The 18,266-nt window shown below is 39.0% G+C and overlaps 1 protein-coding gene across 1 annotated transcript in view; it reads right to left on the reverse strand.

Annotated features, from left to right (window-relative positions):
• The window catches only part of TLL2 (tolloid like 2), a 152,160-nt gene that overhangs the window by 112,062 nt on the left and 21,832 nt on the right, over positions 1-18,266 (reverse strand). The window contains exon 2 of the mRNA XM_074295953.1: positions 6,731-6,841. Within this exon, the coding sequence (XP_074152054.1) occupies positions 6,731-6,841 (111 nt within the window). The remainder of the gene's footprint in view (positions 1-6,730; positions 6,842-18,266) is intronic.

Consider the following 18,266-nt stretch of genomic DNA (forward strand, 5'->3'; position numbering starts at 1 on the left):
CTTCAATAAGGTCTACCTTTCTGGAGCTACATTATAGTCCTAAATTCTATTCTACCAAACCTATAGAGTCACATTTTATCCTTGTGTAAGGGTCTCTAGTTCTAGTGATGGAGTGTTCACTAACCTGCTTAGAGCTGCTCCTGTTTATTTGGGGACAGCCCTAACCTTTAGGAAGTTCTTTCCGTGGAACAGAAATGTTTTCCTTTCACTTCCACCATAGCTCTTACTTCTACCCTTTGGACCAAATCCACCAAATCTTACATTCTCGATTGTTGGAGACCTATGAATGAATCAAGCTTAGCACCTTTTCTTCAAGAGGGATAGAAGAATCTAATTGCCTCCTCTGTCCCTCTTCTTTAGAGAAAAGAAGGATGATTTTGTTGTTGTTGTTGTTTGTTTGCTTGGTTTTTTTTCTTTCTTATGTTTTTTTCCCCTTTTGATGTTATTTTTCTTGCACAACATGAAAATATGGAACTATGTTTAAAAGAATTGCATCTATTTAATCTATATCAAATTGTTTATTGTCTTGAGAAGGGAAGAGGTAAAGAAGGAAGGGAGAAAAAATTGGAACATAAAGTTTTACAAAAATGAATGTTGCAAACTAAGTTTACATGTATTTGGAATATTATTTAAAAAAAAAAAGGAAAGAAGGCTGAGCTAATCACAGGTTTTCCAATACTGAAGGACATGAGAATCTGAGCAATCTGCCTAATGTTCTTTTAAATATTTGAATGTAATCATGGGGAGGATGGAGAAAGGGGTAAAGCTTCTTAAAGCAAAAGGAAAGATGGAATGATTAATGATTATGATCAGATAAAGGAATTTGAGAATTCATAAATATAAATATGGAACACTTTTAGGTGATGGCAGAATCAAGGGTATAACAATCTCTGTGTTTAGTTAAAATAGAATGGAAAACTAGTTCATATAAATTGAATAGAGAAGAAAGTTGGTACTTGAAGGGATATCAATATGTAGTTATGATGTTTTCTAGACTGTATTAGAATGCTTCTGGGTGCTCTTCCAACTACTCTATTAGAATGCAACTACTCAATGAACTTCAATAGCTCCCTATGTCTCCAGGATAAAATATAAACTCCTTTAGTTTTTAAAGACCTTCATAACCTTTCCTCCTACTTTTTGAGTTATCATATATATATATATATATACTCCATTTCCTCACTTTCATGCTTTTATCACACATGCCAGGAATGTCTTCCTCACCTCCGCCTCCTAACTTCCTCCAACAATTAGCTCAAAAGTCATCTTTGGCAAAAAGTTCTTCCAGGCCTCCTTCCTCCCCCAGTGTCTGTTCTCTGAGATTTACTTTTCATTTACATAAGAAGTGTCTTGTATGTACATAATTGTTTGCATAATATTTCCCCCATGTGTTTTATCTTTATTTCCCAGCATACTGCCTGGAATATAGTAAGCACTCAATAAATGCTTGCTAATTGACACTTCCTACCCCCAACTCCGATCTTTGCTGAAGCCTTCTTCTCTCCAGGCTAAACAATCTCAGTTCCTTCAAGCAATCCATACAGGATATAGTTTAGAGTTCCTTCATCATCCTGGACCCGCTCCAGATTATGAACCCATTTTCCTCTTAAAATGACTGTTCAAGACTGGATGATCCAAGTGGTCAATATTCCAACCAGAACTTGGTTTCTTTCTTCTTCCTGTGGGATGCCCGGGCCATTTCCCCTGCTTCTGTCTGTTCTTCTATTTCATTTTATACTCAATTACAAAGTAGTGTTGGATCTTTTATTAGCACCTCTGTATCACTAATCTGAATTCTAAATGCCCTCAAGTGGCAGCTCTTAAGTTCTTCTGGCATAAATCACCTCTTCTACCATCTGTGTTCAATACACGGAAGCTTATTCTCAGATCTATTCTGCCATCTGGCTCCAAGCCTTGGCATCTGCTCTCAGCGCTCTCTTCCTTTCTATTGGTTCTGAACTACGTTGTAAAAGGGAACCTTATAATTTTCAGAGGAAACTTCCGGGGGCTGAAAGTTAAGGGTCAGGACGTGAGAGATCATCCTTATCCATTTCCTAAAATATACTTAAATTACACTTGCAAGGTAGCTTGCAAGGTTGAGATCCTGAAGGACCATAGAATTTATAGAAAGCAGAATGCGTCTCATTTGCAGAAATTTCTATTTATTGATAGGGAACCAAAGAGCCTTGGAGGTTTAACCATAGAAACAGCAGAACTAGGGAGAGGAATGGCTCAAAACCAAAAAAAAATGTATTCAAATATACAGAGAAACATTGAAAAGAACATTGGGTGAGAAACTTTAAAATTGCTTAAAAGCTCTTGCTTACATATAGTAGCTAGCACACAAGACTTTAGTTATCCAAGGTTTTAAAGGATAGAATATGACAAGAATAAATTCTGTAAGGAAAAGAATCCCTAAATATTCAAGTTGTAAGGGAACTCAGAGGTCAGCAACTGGAATAGGGATCTACCATGAATTGTACCCCTTAGCCTCTACTGGAGCACTCCATCTCCCAAAGTAGCTCATGCCATCTAGGACATCCTTAAGTGTCACGAGGGTCAGCTAGTTGGCACAGAACATTGGACTTAGAATCAGAAATACCAGAATTAAAATTTGACCTCAGATACTTATTAGTTGCACAACCCTAGCCAAATCACTTAACCCCTGCCTGCCTAAAACTGGAGGAAGAAATGGCAAATCACTCCAGTATCTTTGGCAAGAAAACTTCCAGGATAGTTAATCTACAGGATCACAGAGTTGATCACAAACAAATGAAGAACAAGTATTTATAGAATCATCACACAGAAAAGGGAATGGATATAGTCTTCTTGGTCCCAGAACATAGAATTTGGAGCAGTGGGAGATGGTGCAAAGAAAAAGATTTGGGCTTGAAGTAAGGAAAAAATTCCCAACAACTGGAACTGTTCAAAAGTGAAACATATAGCCTTGGAAAGTAATGTGTTCTATCTCATTGGGGTGTCTTCATGCAGTAGCTGACCACCTGTCGGAGCTATTGCAGAAGAGATTCTAAGTCAGGTAGGGGGTGGACCACAAGGTCCATTCTAGTTCTCAGATTTTGTAATTCTGAGAGCTTTTTTCTCCTGGGATGACTTTCCTTATAGAACTTTTTTCTACTTTTTTCATTCTATTAATTTAATTCAATTTGGCCTGAGCCAATGTAATTTTAAAGAGATCATTATTTGAATAAGATTTTGCACCTCCTGTACTAAACAATGTATTCTCCTTCCAATTCTTTCCTCTTAAAATTGTCAACTCATTTACCTAAGGAGTCCCAAAAATCATAGTGCATAGTGATTTTTAGCAAGTTATTCAATTTTATTTGACTTTTTAAAATATATTTAAGCTTTAATGAGCAGTTAAGGCCTAAAACTATACTAGACTTCTGGAATATCCTTTATTAACATTTTTTAACTTGCTTCATTTCTTCCAGAATCACAGTAGGGTTTATGGCAAAAGTGTGGTTTTCTTTGAGACTTTACTTGTAAATGGTATAGAGTAATTCTTCTCTGAGTTTGTTTCCTGAGCATTCTTTGCTCTATAATATTTTTTGGGTGGGGGCAAGACAATTGGGGTTAAGTGACTTGCCCAGAATCACACAGCTAAGAAGTGTTAAGTAACTGAGGCTGGGTTTGAATTCAGGTCTTCCTGACTCCAGGGTCGGTGCTCTCTCCACTGCACCATCTAGCTTCCCTATAATATTTCTTTATCATTTTTTCCTTTCCTGCTTACTCATTTTTTCATTTTCTTCTTGAATCTGGACTTTATGTTTGAATGTAGTTCTTTGTACTTCTGAAAGGAATGGGCTTTCTTTGTACTTATCTATATTATTTAAGGTCTGGACCTTGAGCACTAGGTTCTCTAAGGATCTCAGTGGTAGATAGCCAGGATGTTGCCATGGGGGCAATCTGTCTATCCAGTTCATATTGGGCTAGATAAATCCAGTGTCCCCTGACCACTGCTCTCTAGGCCTTAGGCCATGATTTGGAGCCAGAACAAGACAGTTATAGTTACCAGTTGTCCTTAACTAACCCTAGTTCTGGTTTTCATTTCTTGCCTCCAATACCCAGTTTCAGGTTCAAGATCTCCTGGGCTTACCAGTGGCTCACCCATCTAGACAGTTTCCATGACAACCAGGGCAGGATGTTCTGTGAGGATCCCTTCTCTAGTATCTGCAGACTTTTGACTGTATCTTTGCATGGAGCTGTACTGGTAAATGCACTTTCTATTGTTTTTCCCATATAAATGCACTTTCTATTGTTTTTCATATATATATATATATGTACATATATATGTACATATATATATATATATATATATAATATATCTCATTACAGAGTTCCTATCTTTTTTTCATCTTTGCTGAAGTATTTGTGAAAGAAGAGCTTGGCTCTTTTGATTCTACTTACTCCGACTCCTTAAGATATACTTTCTCAATATCTTATCTTCACTAGGCAGAAGACATAAAAAAGAACTCAATCAACCTAAAAATTCTCTGGCTTAGAAAGAAGCTCCTTTTTAAAAAAGTACTGTTTTACTTCCATTTTCAAACTGCAAATACCTAGTACAATGATAGGCATTTTAAAAATTAGATCTGCCATTTTATTGGTATAGTGAACACAGGTAAAGAAATTCCTTCTAGAATTGCACATGTTTAACATATATTAGATTATTTGCTTCTAGGAGAAGGAATAGGGAGAAGGGAGGGAAAAAAATGGAATACAAGGTTTTGCAGGGGTGAATGTTGAAAATTATGCACATGTTTTGAAAATAAAAAGCTTTAATAATAAAAAAAATTTAAAAAAATTCCTTCTACCAATGTAAATAAGCTCCTATCCTGAAATTTATAGTCTTTCAGGGTTGTTTCAGTCACTAAAAGGCCTAATGGCAGATCTTTAATAATTACTAAAAGATTGGTTTATTGAATGATTAGCATTAAATGAGTCTTGCTGCTACTGCTCACATTTCGACCTTGATTGCCCAATACCTCACCTGCTAAGCTTCCTGATCTGCCTTCATTTCTCAAGAGACAGTTTTTCTATCTTTGTGACCCAGTGCCTTTGAAATTGCATTTCCCCCTTGTGCTCTCAAGGGCTAATTCCTGCTGATGTGGCACAGTTGTTGCAAAATATAGGTTTTAAGAGCTGACACATTAATCATGGCAATGGTAAAATCAATGCCTCATTAACAGCTCCACAATGAATCGTGGTGGGTTTGAAGGGGCTTCTCATATTAACAGAACAAGCAAGTTACAGCAAGTTAAAATCTGGATTAATTCTATCAGAGAAAGTGAAAACATGGGGGCTGTACCATGTACAGTTTAAATCTGTGAGTTTGTGTAAAAGTAAAAATCATCAAGTGACTGAATTGTCAAGGAAGAGAAAGAATCTTAATTTTTCACACACAAAAAGTCATTCTGAGGTGAGAACTGGTCTCAGCAAAGATTTTTACTCATTCTGAGGCTGTAAATAGATGAATATCTAAGATGACAAGAAGAAAGACCACCAAAGAAAGGGAAAATAAAACTTTCCAATAGAAATACTGGTTCCCCAAGACTTAGCAGATACCAACGACCAAAAAAATGTAGACCTAGCTAAGAAAAACCCATCGAAAAATCTGTTGGGACTTTCTACAGAAAAGAATCCAACAAAACTGGTTCTTTCAAAGACTCTGCCACAATCACAATAGAAACTATTGACTGCTCTGAATGAAGTTTGCTCATGAGGCCACGGGGGTTTTGCCCCCTCATCTGCCCCAGTGAACCTTCTCTTTTGACTCTATGTAGTATGTCCAATATATGAATAAAGGAATGAAAAAATTAACATATTTATGCGTATTAATGCCCTGTAACTATATAGGTATCCATGGGTATAGCAATGTATGCTCGAAGGTAATTAAAGTTTCTTAATTAATAGAGTCTTGCTATTCACTTGGAATTCCACATTCTTTAGTGATCCATTCTAATCCTGTCCCCTCTTCCAGGCTTGTGTACTTAACAGTGTTATCTAATTCACAGAATCATAGCCTCAGACAATGGCACAGTATCATTACAAAAGTAACATAGTGACATTATTTGAGACGTATCATTGCCTGATGATGGTACTCTGAAATTTCTCTCACAAGAATATATACAAAACTAGCACAGCCAAATGAGGCTTTGCTCACACACAAAACTCTGAGTCTTACCCAGGAGGAACTTCCTTTCTGTAGTCCCTAAGCAAACTCCATCCCTGCACCTTGACTTACAGTCTTCCACGGGATGTGGGATATAAGGTGCCCCTCCTAGCATAATTATGCCTTGTTATGGGATTGTGCTCTGCACCTGTTCCCAAAATAGAATGTAGTCCAAATACAGTTTCAGCCAGTTTACATGTTCCAAGCTAGTCAAACCACCACCATCTCCTTCAGAAACTGATGCAGTCAGCTCAGGATTGTAAACCAAAGAGTCTTGGGAATGGTAATGCTGTCAGCCCAGTGCCAACAACGATGCTGGAAAGCAATCTTTATGGAGATTGTTTTTGTCTCGTATATAGCAGATGCTTGATGAATGATTATTAAATCGAACTGTTGAGAGATCACATTTCTGCAGCTGGACAGGCAGAAAAACCAGCAAAACCAATTCTCAGGCTTAACTTTAGCCGAAGCTTTTGTTCCCTCTAACTTTGCCTGGCGAAATTGAGATTCTTGTAGCAAGATGCCTTTGGCTCTTACCTGTGTTGTGTCCAGTTCTCTGTATTGAAGGTGTGGATGAATTGATAGTTTTATCAACATGAAACAGCTTCAGGTCATCTTCATCTAGTGCAATATCTCCCCAAAAGACAGCTAGAAGAAAAATTATGAACCAATTAATTTTACCTCTACTTCTGACAAAACACACACACAAAAACAAACCAGGAAAGAAAGTTTAGTCCCCAAAGGCACTCTCCCATAATGGATGGGGAGCTGGCCTGGAGTCAAAGATCTGGGTACACCTGGCCCTTTCCTACCTTTCCAGTTTATTTTTACTTCATTCCCATCACACATCTGACCACCCAGCTGCTAAGCCAGACTACTGCCCCACAGGTGACCTTCCACCTCCCATCTTCATGCCTTCAAACCTTTTTGCCTGGAATGATTTACCACCTCCCTTTTGTCTCTCAGCATTCCTTCAAGATTCAATCCAAATCCCTCTAACCCCCTTCCCAACCCTCCGACCATTCATAACATTTCAGTTAAGATTATGTTCCACTGACTCTGTGTGTATACATACATGCATATATACACATATATGCATGTATATAATGTTCTTATGTTATCTTCCTTAATAGAATAATTTCCTGAAGGCAGAGATTATTTTTGCATTTTTTTTTAATCCCCTGGTACTGGTATAGACAAGAGGTGATGAAGGCCCGAACTGAGAAGGAGGGGGAGGCAGGGGAAAGCCAAACAAAGGCAAGAAATGTTGTAAAGTTAAAATCAACAAATGGCTGCTTAAGACAGGATGTCACTCAGGCTGTGAACCTCCGTGTCTGAATGATGATGGCATCCTCAGTAGAAGAAAAGAAGTTAGCAAATAAGGTGAGTGTGAAAAACTAAAATAAAAATATTCCATTTTGGTCATATTCAGTTTAATCTGCCTTGGGACAGACAAGTGAAAATGTCCACCAGTAAATTGGTGGTGTGGGAGTGAAGCTCAGCAGAGAAGAGGGTGAGATATATGGATCTGAAAAGTCATCTGCAATGGGGGCTCCTGGAACTACTGAGAGAGACTGAGGGGGGAAGGGTACAGAGCTGAAGGAAATATCCATATGTAGCAGGTGGGACATGGAAATGACACAACAAAGAAGACCAAGAAGAAGTAGTCAGGAGAAAGCAGGATTCAAGGGCCATGAAAAACCTTTAGTAGCCACTTCCCTCTCCCTCCTTCCTCCTTGAGGTATCTCTGAGCACTGAGCTGCATTTGTTTCTTTGTGTTGGAGGTATATTTCCCAGTAGAGTGGGAGCTTTTTGAGGGGAGGAACTTTTCATGTTTGTTTTAGTCTCCCCTGCAGAGTTGTTTGCACACAATAGTTGCTTCATAAATGTTTGCTGAAGTGATCTGAACAGAATATCATTATGAACATTCAACCTTCAAATTCTCATTTAATATATTGGTTTTTACAGGACCTGCTCTCCAGGACCCCAGATTCCAATCCAATTCAACAAAAATTAAGTGCTAGGGATATGGAAACAAAAAGACAACCCCAAAATTTCTAGCCACAAAAAAGTATGTCTTCTATTGGGGACTACTGCCACTGCTAACAGACGGATAGCTTGCATAATTTTGTTAATGAATGAACTAGTTAGTTAATGAATGAATAATTAGATTTAGGAAAAGTGAACATGAGAAAGAAAGGAACCACCTACCACAGATGAGGAAACTGAGGTCTTAAGATATAATCACCACTGCTACTAAGTAGCAGAGCTGGGATCTGTCTCAGGCTTCAAACTCAAAGTCTACACAGTCACACTATAAATGTTTCTTATCTGAGAAAAATATTATAAATATCCATCTACGGGCCTTGATTTATCACCTGAGAGATCACACAAGCTAAGGTCATTCTATGGCAAAACCATTACTAGAGCAGGATAACAGAAGCTTTATCCCAGGATATCAAAATTTAGAAGGTATTGACAGTCCTTTTACTCTTTTGGCAAGAAGAAATTAGTGGGTTTATTGTGAAAAACAATTAATTAAATCAACTAGATACCTTGAATTTTAGCATAACTGGCACTGGACAAATCACTAAAACAGAAACTTCTGAATTATTCTAAAATGCAAGGTTTCTTGTTAGGCATTTTTGAAACTTTTTTAGCCAAAAAAAAAAAAAAAAAAGAGGGGTTTTCTCTTTAAAATGTGATTTGGGGACCACATCATAGCCTCACACCCAAAGGGAATCATCGTTCAAAACCTCATTGTGAGAAATTTAAAATAAACCATATAGAGATAGGAAAGACAATCAGATAGTCAGTCAGCAAGCATTTATTAGGCACACAGCTAGGTCCCATGCTAGGGACAAAGATACAAATTTAAGACAAGGGACAGCTCTTGGTCTATGATCCCCTGATTCTAAGAGGATTTTTTCCTTGGAAAGAAAAAAAAAACCAAACAGAAGCAAATGTTGCTGATTTTCATGAATACATCGTTTTTGTCTAATTGTTTTACAACCTTCTGTAAGTCAGTCCACCTGTGAGCCTCAGTTTCTCCCTGTGTAAAACAGCCCTGAAAAAGAATAAGGCTGCTGTGAGGATCTAATAGGATGAGAAATGCCACAGAAATGTCACTTAGTATTTTTCCCACATCAGTAAGGGGAAGGGATCAGAGGCTGTTAGCCTCCACCCGGAGGACATACCAAACTCACCACATTCTAACAGGCCCCGAATGGTCCGATCAGACCGGCCAGGACGCTGTGGCTGGCTCCTGGAGGCGCTCCGAGCTCCAGTTCTAATCTCAGGAGCCAGCCGAGCTCCCCGGCCCTTTTCTCAAAGGCACACTTACACACACCAGCATCAAAATATAATCCTCCTCAGACCTGTCAGATAGCTTCTGCATCCAAGGGGCCATTGTCACCACCACTAAACAAGGACCATTAATTAGCTATGAATACTGTGTAAGACCTTCCCAAGGCCACTCCCACAGACACATGCATTATTCACTGGGAAAGGGTCAAATGCCAGAAAAATGGCCCCGTGCCAGCTGGGCAGGCTGCCCCGCTGGGCTAAGAGGCGGCTTCACTTCAAAATATGAAGTGGAGTTTAATGCCCTGAACAAATTCAGGTCAGGTCTTGCAAAATTCTCTTAAGATCAGAGGATTCTAGACTAAGGGCTGGAAAGGGCTCCGAAAGTCACCTAGGCCAGCCCCTCATGGTACAGAGAGGGAAACTGAGGCCTCATGAGGTTAAGCAATCTGCTCAAGGCCAATCAATAGAGGATCGATAAATGTCTATTTTTTAAATTTCATTTATTTTAAGCTTAAAAACAAAATAAGGGGAAGAAAACATTTCTGAAACACAGGTCTGACTGTGTCATCTTCCTACTCAATGAATCCTCTCTGACCTCCAGGATCTTCTCTTTCAAAGCCCTTCACAACACTTCCTTATCTCTCCAGCCTCCCCACATTTTAGTCACTTCTATTCATGTATATTTGTAAAAATGTTTTACATATCTGTTTATCTGTCTTGTCATGTACATTTGTCTCCCCCAACAGAAGGTAAGCTACCTTAGGGGCAGGGAATGTTTAGTTCCTTGTCTTTGAACTCTGAACACCTAATGCAGTACCTGGTGTGCAATAAGTGCTTACTAAATACTTGTTGACTGTCTAGCACACAAGAGACCCTTGATCAAGGTTTACTGATTGACTGGCTGAGGCAACATTTGAGCTGAACCTTATTAAAGGCAGCTAAAGGATTCCCTAAGAGGTGGAGATAAGTTAGGAGAGCACGTCAGGAGCCAGGACAGTTTGTTCAAAGGTATAGAATTTCATGTCTGAGGACAAGTAAGCCAGTTTGGCTGGATTAAGAGTGCGTGAGGGAGAGTAATTGGAAATCAGTCTAGAAAGTCTAGTTGGAGTTTAAGTGTCCTGAATTGTTAGCCAGGAGCGGGTTGTGAAGTTATAAAAAAATTTTGGAATGCAAGCTTAGATTTCATGTGTGCCAAGCAAACCAAAAGCCAATGTATGTTTTCTTTCTTTTTTTGCTGAGATAATTGGGGTTAAGTGACTTGCCCAGTGTATAAGGCCAAAATTGAACTCAGGTCCTCCTGATGCTCTCTCCACTGCACCAAACTAGCTGCCCCTTCCAATGTATGTTTTTAAGCATAGATTCAGTAATATGAAAACAAATTTAGTAAAAAGGATTCTGGGGTGGAAAAACAGCAAAAAGCAGCAGGTAAAAAAAATCAGCCGGAATAAAATTGCAGCTATAGCTATGACAAGGATCTAGACAAGGGCAGGGCCAGTAGGTATAAAAAGATAAGGAGTGATAGGTCTTAGCTCTCCGTTAAGGAAGAAACAAATGGACTTGATGACTTGGTACATATGAGAGTGAGTCCCTTTCCTTGGTCATGTTTTGCCCTTCTACTCTATCCCCTTCTGTCATACCTAATGACCTCAATATTTCTATTGTGTAAAGAGATGAGAGTGAAAGGCTGAAGAAATCTGCAAAGAGGAAAAGAAGTTAATAAAGGAACAAAAAAGGAATTATTCATAAAAGTAAGAATCAGACTATAAGAGAACAGCATCACAGAGAAATATCTCTCCAAAAATTAGGAAAGGCCTCAGAAGTCATTAAGTCCAACCCCCTCACTTGACAGCTGACAAAACGAAAGCTCCCCCAGTCAGTGGCTTTAAGGTCATGAAGCTATAAGGGACTGAGCTGCAATCCTACATGGTATCTTCTGATTTCAAGCCCTACAGTATCAGAGACTAAGAGAAGAGTGAAATTCAAGAAAGATGTGAACCAATGATATTAAATAGAATGGAGAAGTTGGTGAACATGAGGGCAAATAAGAGATTTGAGGCCTTGCAACAAATCCCAGCTCTGGTGTCGGGAATGCTTATGGTCTCCCCATTAGATCATGAGCAACCTGAAGGCTTCCTTTTGTATGACCAGCATTTGGTACAGCATGCTTTGCCACACTTAGTAAATATTTGTCGCCTTACTAAATGAATGCAAATCAGCAGGAAGAAAGATAGCAAGATGAACAAAGTACACCCTGGCCAATTTACTGAGGATGGCAAGTTTACAGAGGGTGCAGTGTGTGTGTGTGTGTGTGTGTGTGTGTGTGTGTGTGTGTAAAGGTGGGGGGCTGTCTATGGAGTCAATCAACCAAGCCACTCCATCCTAATACACAAATGTGAAGGTATTAAGCATCACTCACTTACCAACATGATTTCACAGATCTCTAAATTGACTCAGAGGATAGAAATAAATCTGTACCCTTAGTGCTGATTCTGAAAAGGAGCCTCAGTTTCCTTAAATGCAGACAATATAAAATTGATGAGTAGTAATAACAGCTACAATAACATGCATTGTAACACAGGTCAGACTATAAAAATTGGTAGCTTAATACTGTCTTTACCTGGACACATACTTCCAGTTTTGGGGGGTTTTGTTTGTTTTTAACGTGTCTCCAAATAGAGAATTAAGGAGCTATATTGTTTTTTGTCTTTTTGCTTCCAGCATTCTTTCATTTACAACATGGGAGAGAAGAGCAGGATGTGATACCAAATACGTTCATATTCCAAGAAATGGAGCTAGAGGTAGAAGGGAAGAAATGCTAGCTGCACATGGAGCGCACAGATTTTGGATCCGAATTTCATATCTGGACTTCCCAGTCTCAGCTGTCTCACTGTAATACTTGTAGAGCCTACAGCACGAGGCTGCAATAAGCAATGAAGAGCTCAAAATAGAAGGTAAAATATTATTTCTGGCATGGTTGTGGTTGATATTGTTCTCCTAATAATAAAGAACTGGTCTTCGAGTCAAGATCTGGGTACAAGTCCTGCACAGATGTGTGCCTCTGGATAAATGACTCAGTGCCAGGTAAAACTACAGGAGACTATCAGTTGTAAGGAAGATACCTATCTGAATTGGTCATGAGAATTTCTCAACATAGATGTTTCTTATATTGCAGAAATCTAATGTCTGATCCAAAAATATCCTTAGCCTTCCCCAGTAGGATGATGTACCCAGCTTGAATACTAGAGAGTCCCTTTTATAGGAAACGATGCTACCTTCTAAACATTACCTTCTAAAAGCCAGGTCTTAAGCAATATTGCTACCCAGGATGTCTTCTGGAGGCTCTGTCCATATCACTCTTCTCACTGTGTTCCACACTTGGTAATGTTATCAGAATCAGAAAGACCTGGATTCAAATCCTGCCTCAGATGACTTAGTTGTGTGAATCTGAGCAGGGCACTTAATTTTTTGTGCCTCAGTTTACCCCTAAGGGTACCAGATTTGATCGGCCTCTAATGTTTCTTCCAGTTCTAAATCTATCGTCCTATGAAAGGGCAGAGCCTTGACTTAGTCATGCCAGATTAATTCTGCCACAGAATGAAAAATAAAATACATGAAACCCTGCAACAGAGACCCAAGGGCCTACACAAAAGGAGCAAAACAAGGTGCTACCCACCTCGCAGCCTTGTAATAGGGATCCAGTGAATCGATGTTTGTCAAGCACAGTCTCAATGGCTAACCACTTATGGTATTATCACTGTACTGTTAGTCATCAGGAGGGCCAGTCACAAAGACGATGAATCAGACTTGGTCTCCTTGGCCCCAAAACGCAAAATTAAGAGGAATAGGAATAGAAGAAGCTCGAGGTAAGGGAACGGTCCTAATGACAAGAGCTTTCCAGAGTGGAGCAGCCAGCCTTGGGAGCGTTCCCCCCGGAGGTGGTGGAGTGGGAGGAGGGAGTCAAGGTCAGATGGCCCCTGGTCAGCTAGGCCATAGAGGGGCTCCTTGTGCTGTGGGAGCTGGACCGGAGCCCCCCACCGTGAGGTCCTGGGATTCCTCAGGGATAAAGACAGCCATTGACGGGTGATTGGGAAAAGGACCTCTTGGGGCAGGAAGGGCGGTCTGCAGATACCGAAGACAAAACGAGCCTGCGAGTAACCAGACCGTCCCAGTTAAAGGAGAAAGCATGTTATCTTTGTGGGCAGATGGGCCATATTAAATGGCAGGCCTGAAGCCTGCCAGATCTTGTCAGCTCACCCTGACTAACCACACAGAAGGGCAAACAAGTCTCTATGGTAACAGGAAAACATTTCTGCGGGTCTGTGGTTACTCAATGGAGTGGCCATTAGCCACAGACATAAAGCAACTGGGAGGGATAAGATTCTCTGAGCCATCCTCCGGACTGGGGCTCAGTTTCCCTGATTCACTGAGACCTAACTGGCCTCGTGTTTCCAGATCTGGAGAATTCATCCTTTTAAGCTCTTCTCAGTCATCAGGCTCCGCAGAGAGCCATAGCTCTTTTCTATGGCTCTTTATGGTTTGTGAAATATTCAGTCTGAAGCCGTACAAGTTAATAAAACTTCTAATGGCATGAAGACTTTTGAGACATATTGTACTGTCATCACCACGATCCTAGGAGATATTAGCTTCTTTTCCATTCTACAGACAAGGAAACTGAGGCTTTGGTGATTTAATGGCATTGTCCATGGTCACACCGTCACTATCTGGAGTGAGATCTGATCCCAGGTCGCCTGAGTCCAAGCTCAGAACTCTATCCACTAGGCTATTATGTAGGACATGACGGAGACCCAGATAAAGTGAGCATCCATGATGGGAAATTAGAACAGAAACTCATGTTCTTCTGGTTACCTGAGGTCAGAGTAAAAGAAAGAACAGAAAAGTACAATGGAAAAAATAACGGAGGTGAGTCAAGGGAATTTGCTTCAATCCTACTCTGGGACTTCGGACAACAGCACTCATTTCTCTGGACCTCAATTTCCTCATCTGCAAAATGGAACTGAACTAGATGAGCTCTAATGATTACTGTCTAAATCTATATTCCTAAGACCTAGAAGAGAAGTGTCATAGAGGGAGAAAAAGGAACAATAATGGCTTAGAAAAGAGGTGTCAAACTCCCAGCCTATAGGGACCACAAGCAGCCTACCACACCCCCAGGCAGAGCCCAAAGCAGATTCCATGCAATTGGGAAATGTTTAATAAAATTAATAAAAATAGAACAAAACACAGATAATATTATTATTATTATGTGGTTTTCTAAATCGATATGTGCTTTCAGGGATCTTTACATATGACTCAAACAGCCTCCATTTCTTTTTGAGTTTGACACCATTAGTCCAGAGACTTCCTCTCCTGAAGAAGAAATTTTCTGAAATTCTCTATTTCCTGGCAAGTGAAGTAATAACAGGGTAAAGCCAAAAGCAGTAACAATTCCCTCTAGTGGTAGAGGAGCATGGGGTCATCTATCTAGAACTGAGAGGCACCTGAGAGTTCATTTGGTCCAACTCCCTTATTTAAAGATGAGAAAACTAAAGTCCATATTTTTATAGGCTGTAAATTAATACAGGAGCTAAAATTTAGCCAGGGTTGAGGGAGTGTTGATTGAATCAATCAACCATCCCATTCCACTTGAAGTACTAGTGAGCTAATAAATTTATCATGTGAGAATAACCTAATAAACTGAACAATCAAAGGGTACTGAAATAAGTGGTAATAGTGAGGGAAGAAATAAAAAGCCTTCCCCTCCTCTTCTCCCTACCCCACAAACTACTGTGTGTTAGAGAATTGGCTGGAGCTGATCTCTTCTGCCTTGTCAATGAAATACTAAATGTGAACTGGTTCGCTATTTTATACAAAGCCCCACGTGACCTGTTCAATCAATCTCAAAATACTTCCTTTCATCTAATAACTCTGAGAATTCTATTCATTCCCAACTTGACTAGATTGGTTGTCTCCATTTGCTAGGAATGCTATAGAGCATTCTGATATAAGTTGGAAAAATGTTGTCTTGGGAAGAGCCAAAAATATCATTTTTTCTGGCATAAAGGTCATAAATCATATTAGACAAAGGGAACAAAGTATGTCTTCATCAGCATATTCTTCTGCGGAAGGAAATAGAAATCCCAGAACATGAGTGCAAGGCTAGTGCTGAAAGTCTATCACTGGGGAAGGGAGTGGAACAGAAGACTGAAGGAGCTCATTCCAATCCTCTCTCCATTAGCTTCCTAATTTAATTAATTTTTCTTGAACACAAGATGCTGAACTTTGTTGGGTTTTTTGCTGTGAACACCCTTTACATTCTAAGTTACCCCCTATAAATTCAGCAGCCTGGAGGAAAGCCCTAGTTGCTTTACCTTGGCTATGGTTTTGGGTTTGGGTTATTTATAATTGGGAAATTATATGGGGTATTTCTAAAAAGATTGATGTGGATGCATAGGGCACTCACCAACCAACTAAGATATATATCTATCTATATCGATATATATAGATATAGATAGATATAGATAGATATAGATATAGATATCTATATATCTTATACACACAAAATAAAAACAGGACTAGGCAATAGGTATGACACATTCCCATAAAAATGTTATCAGGAATGCTAAAGTCCAGGATATGCTAAAATTTATGAGAGAAACTAACCACCATGAAAAACATTTCTTTAAATTTTTAGTTATAGGAAATAGAGATGAATACTGTCACCTTGATTTCACTAATAAAATACAATTTTCTTATATAACACTCCCTTCCTCCAACTAATGCAGGTTAGAACTTCAGAGTCTTAAAGAGTAACATAAGCATTGAGAGGTTAGGTGACTTGCTCAGAGTCACACAGCCAATCAGAGGCATGATTTGAACTCAATCAATATTTATTAAGCATCTATTATGTACCAGGCACTGCACTAAATGCTGGGGACACAAAAAAAAGGCAAAAGACTGTATCTGTCCTCAATAAGTTTACAATCTAAAGAAAAAGACAGCATGCAAACAAATATGTGCAAATAAGCTATAAACAGGAAAATAGAAAATAATTATCAGGGGAAAGGCACTGGAATTTGAACTGAGACTTAAAGGAAGCTCTCTATCCACTATGCTATATTTTTTAAAACTATACACTTCAAAGCCAGAAGAAAAATAAGGAACAAAGAAGGGCTAGAACCTTTGCTTAGGGTAGAGGCAACAATGATAACTGACTCAGGGTTGGTCCACTTTGTTTGCTTCTATTTTCTCTCCCAAGAAGGATTTGTATTGAAAATGTTAGACCATCCTCAAGCTAAGTAAGATGACAAGAGTACTTAAATGTCCTTTGTTGAATTCTAATCACCTGGTCCAGATTAGATAGAACTTAAAGTACTAGAACAACTGGTGGGGGTGATTGAAAAGCTGCTGTCAAAATTATTTGAATAATCAGGAAAAACTAGAAATGGGCAATTACACCTACTTCAAGACAGAAAGACAGATAGACTAGAGATGGAGACACAGAGAGGGCAAAAGAATTAGAGAAAGAGAAACAGAGGGAGAGACAGAGCAAGAGAGATGAGCACAGAGTCTACAAACTATGCACTAGTGAGTTTAATTGTAATTCCCAGGAAAAACTTAAAAGATGTTAACTAAAGAGATAACTGGCAAAGAAACTATGATGACAAAGATCCAGCACGACTTTTCCAAAAAATTGTCGTGTCAGCCTAATTTCATTTCGCGTTTGATAAGATTGCTAAGTCATCAGATGAGAAGAATATAGCAGATACAATAAATCCAGATTTCAGCAAAGCTTTCTGATAAAGTATCTCATACTATTTTTGTGCAGCAGATGGAGAGATATAGATTAGGCAATAATATAATTAGATAGATGACATAAGGTCCTCATCAGGAAACCCTAGGGATCCAGGCTTGATTCAGGGCTAAATCACATTTTTAGCAATGACTTTAAAGCAGAAATGGGATATTCATCAAATCTAAAGATAACTCAAAGTTGGGAGGATTAGTTAACAATAGTCATGATCCAAAAAGATTTTAACAGGTTAGGTAGAGCGTGCAATGAACATTGGGCTAAATCTAATGAAATAAAATTCAACAGAAACCAATAGAAAGTCTTCTGCTTGGGTGCCCCAAAAAAATAACTTTCATAAAAAATCGATTTCACAAGCATAAAATCATTGAGACATGAAGAGAAAACAATTTTTGGTCTTATTTTTAATACACATTGTTTTATAAATTATGATAGAAGAGAAAAATCAGAGCAAATGAAAAACCATGGGAGAGATTAAAAAAACAGAAAAAAGACATGAACATAGCATGTTTTGATTTACATTCAGTGTCCTTAGTTCTTTCTCTGGTTGCAGATGGCATTTTCTGTCTAAAATCTATTGGGATTCCTTTGGATCACTGGACTACTGAGAAGAACCAAGCCTTTCATAGTTTGATCATCACACATTCTTGCTGTTATTGTGTACAATGTATTCCTGGTTCTGCTTGTTTCACTCAGCATCAGTTCATGTAAATCTTTCCAAGCCTTTCTAAAATCAGCTTGTTCATCATTTTTTACAAAGCAATAATATTGCATTGCCTTCTTGTACCACAACTTGTTCAGCCATTCCCCAATTGATGGGCATCCACTCCTTTTCCAATTATTTGCCAGAAAACAGTTATTCTGAAGAAGATGTAGAGGTTTTAGTGAACTGCTAGCTCATCATGAGATAAGAGAGTGATGTGTTAGCCAAAAAAGCTACTATGGATGTGGGCTGCATTA

This window comes from Sminthopsis crassicaudata, chromosome 2 (genome assembly GCF_048593235.1).
Source record: "Sminthopsis crassicaudata isolate SCR6 chromosome 2, ASM4859323v1, whole genome shotgun sequence".
In the NCBI taxonomy this organism is placed as follows: domain Eukaryota; kingdom Metazoa; phylum Chordata; class Mammalia; order Dasyuromorphia; family Dasyuridae; genus Sminthopsis; species Sminthopsis crassicaudata.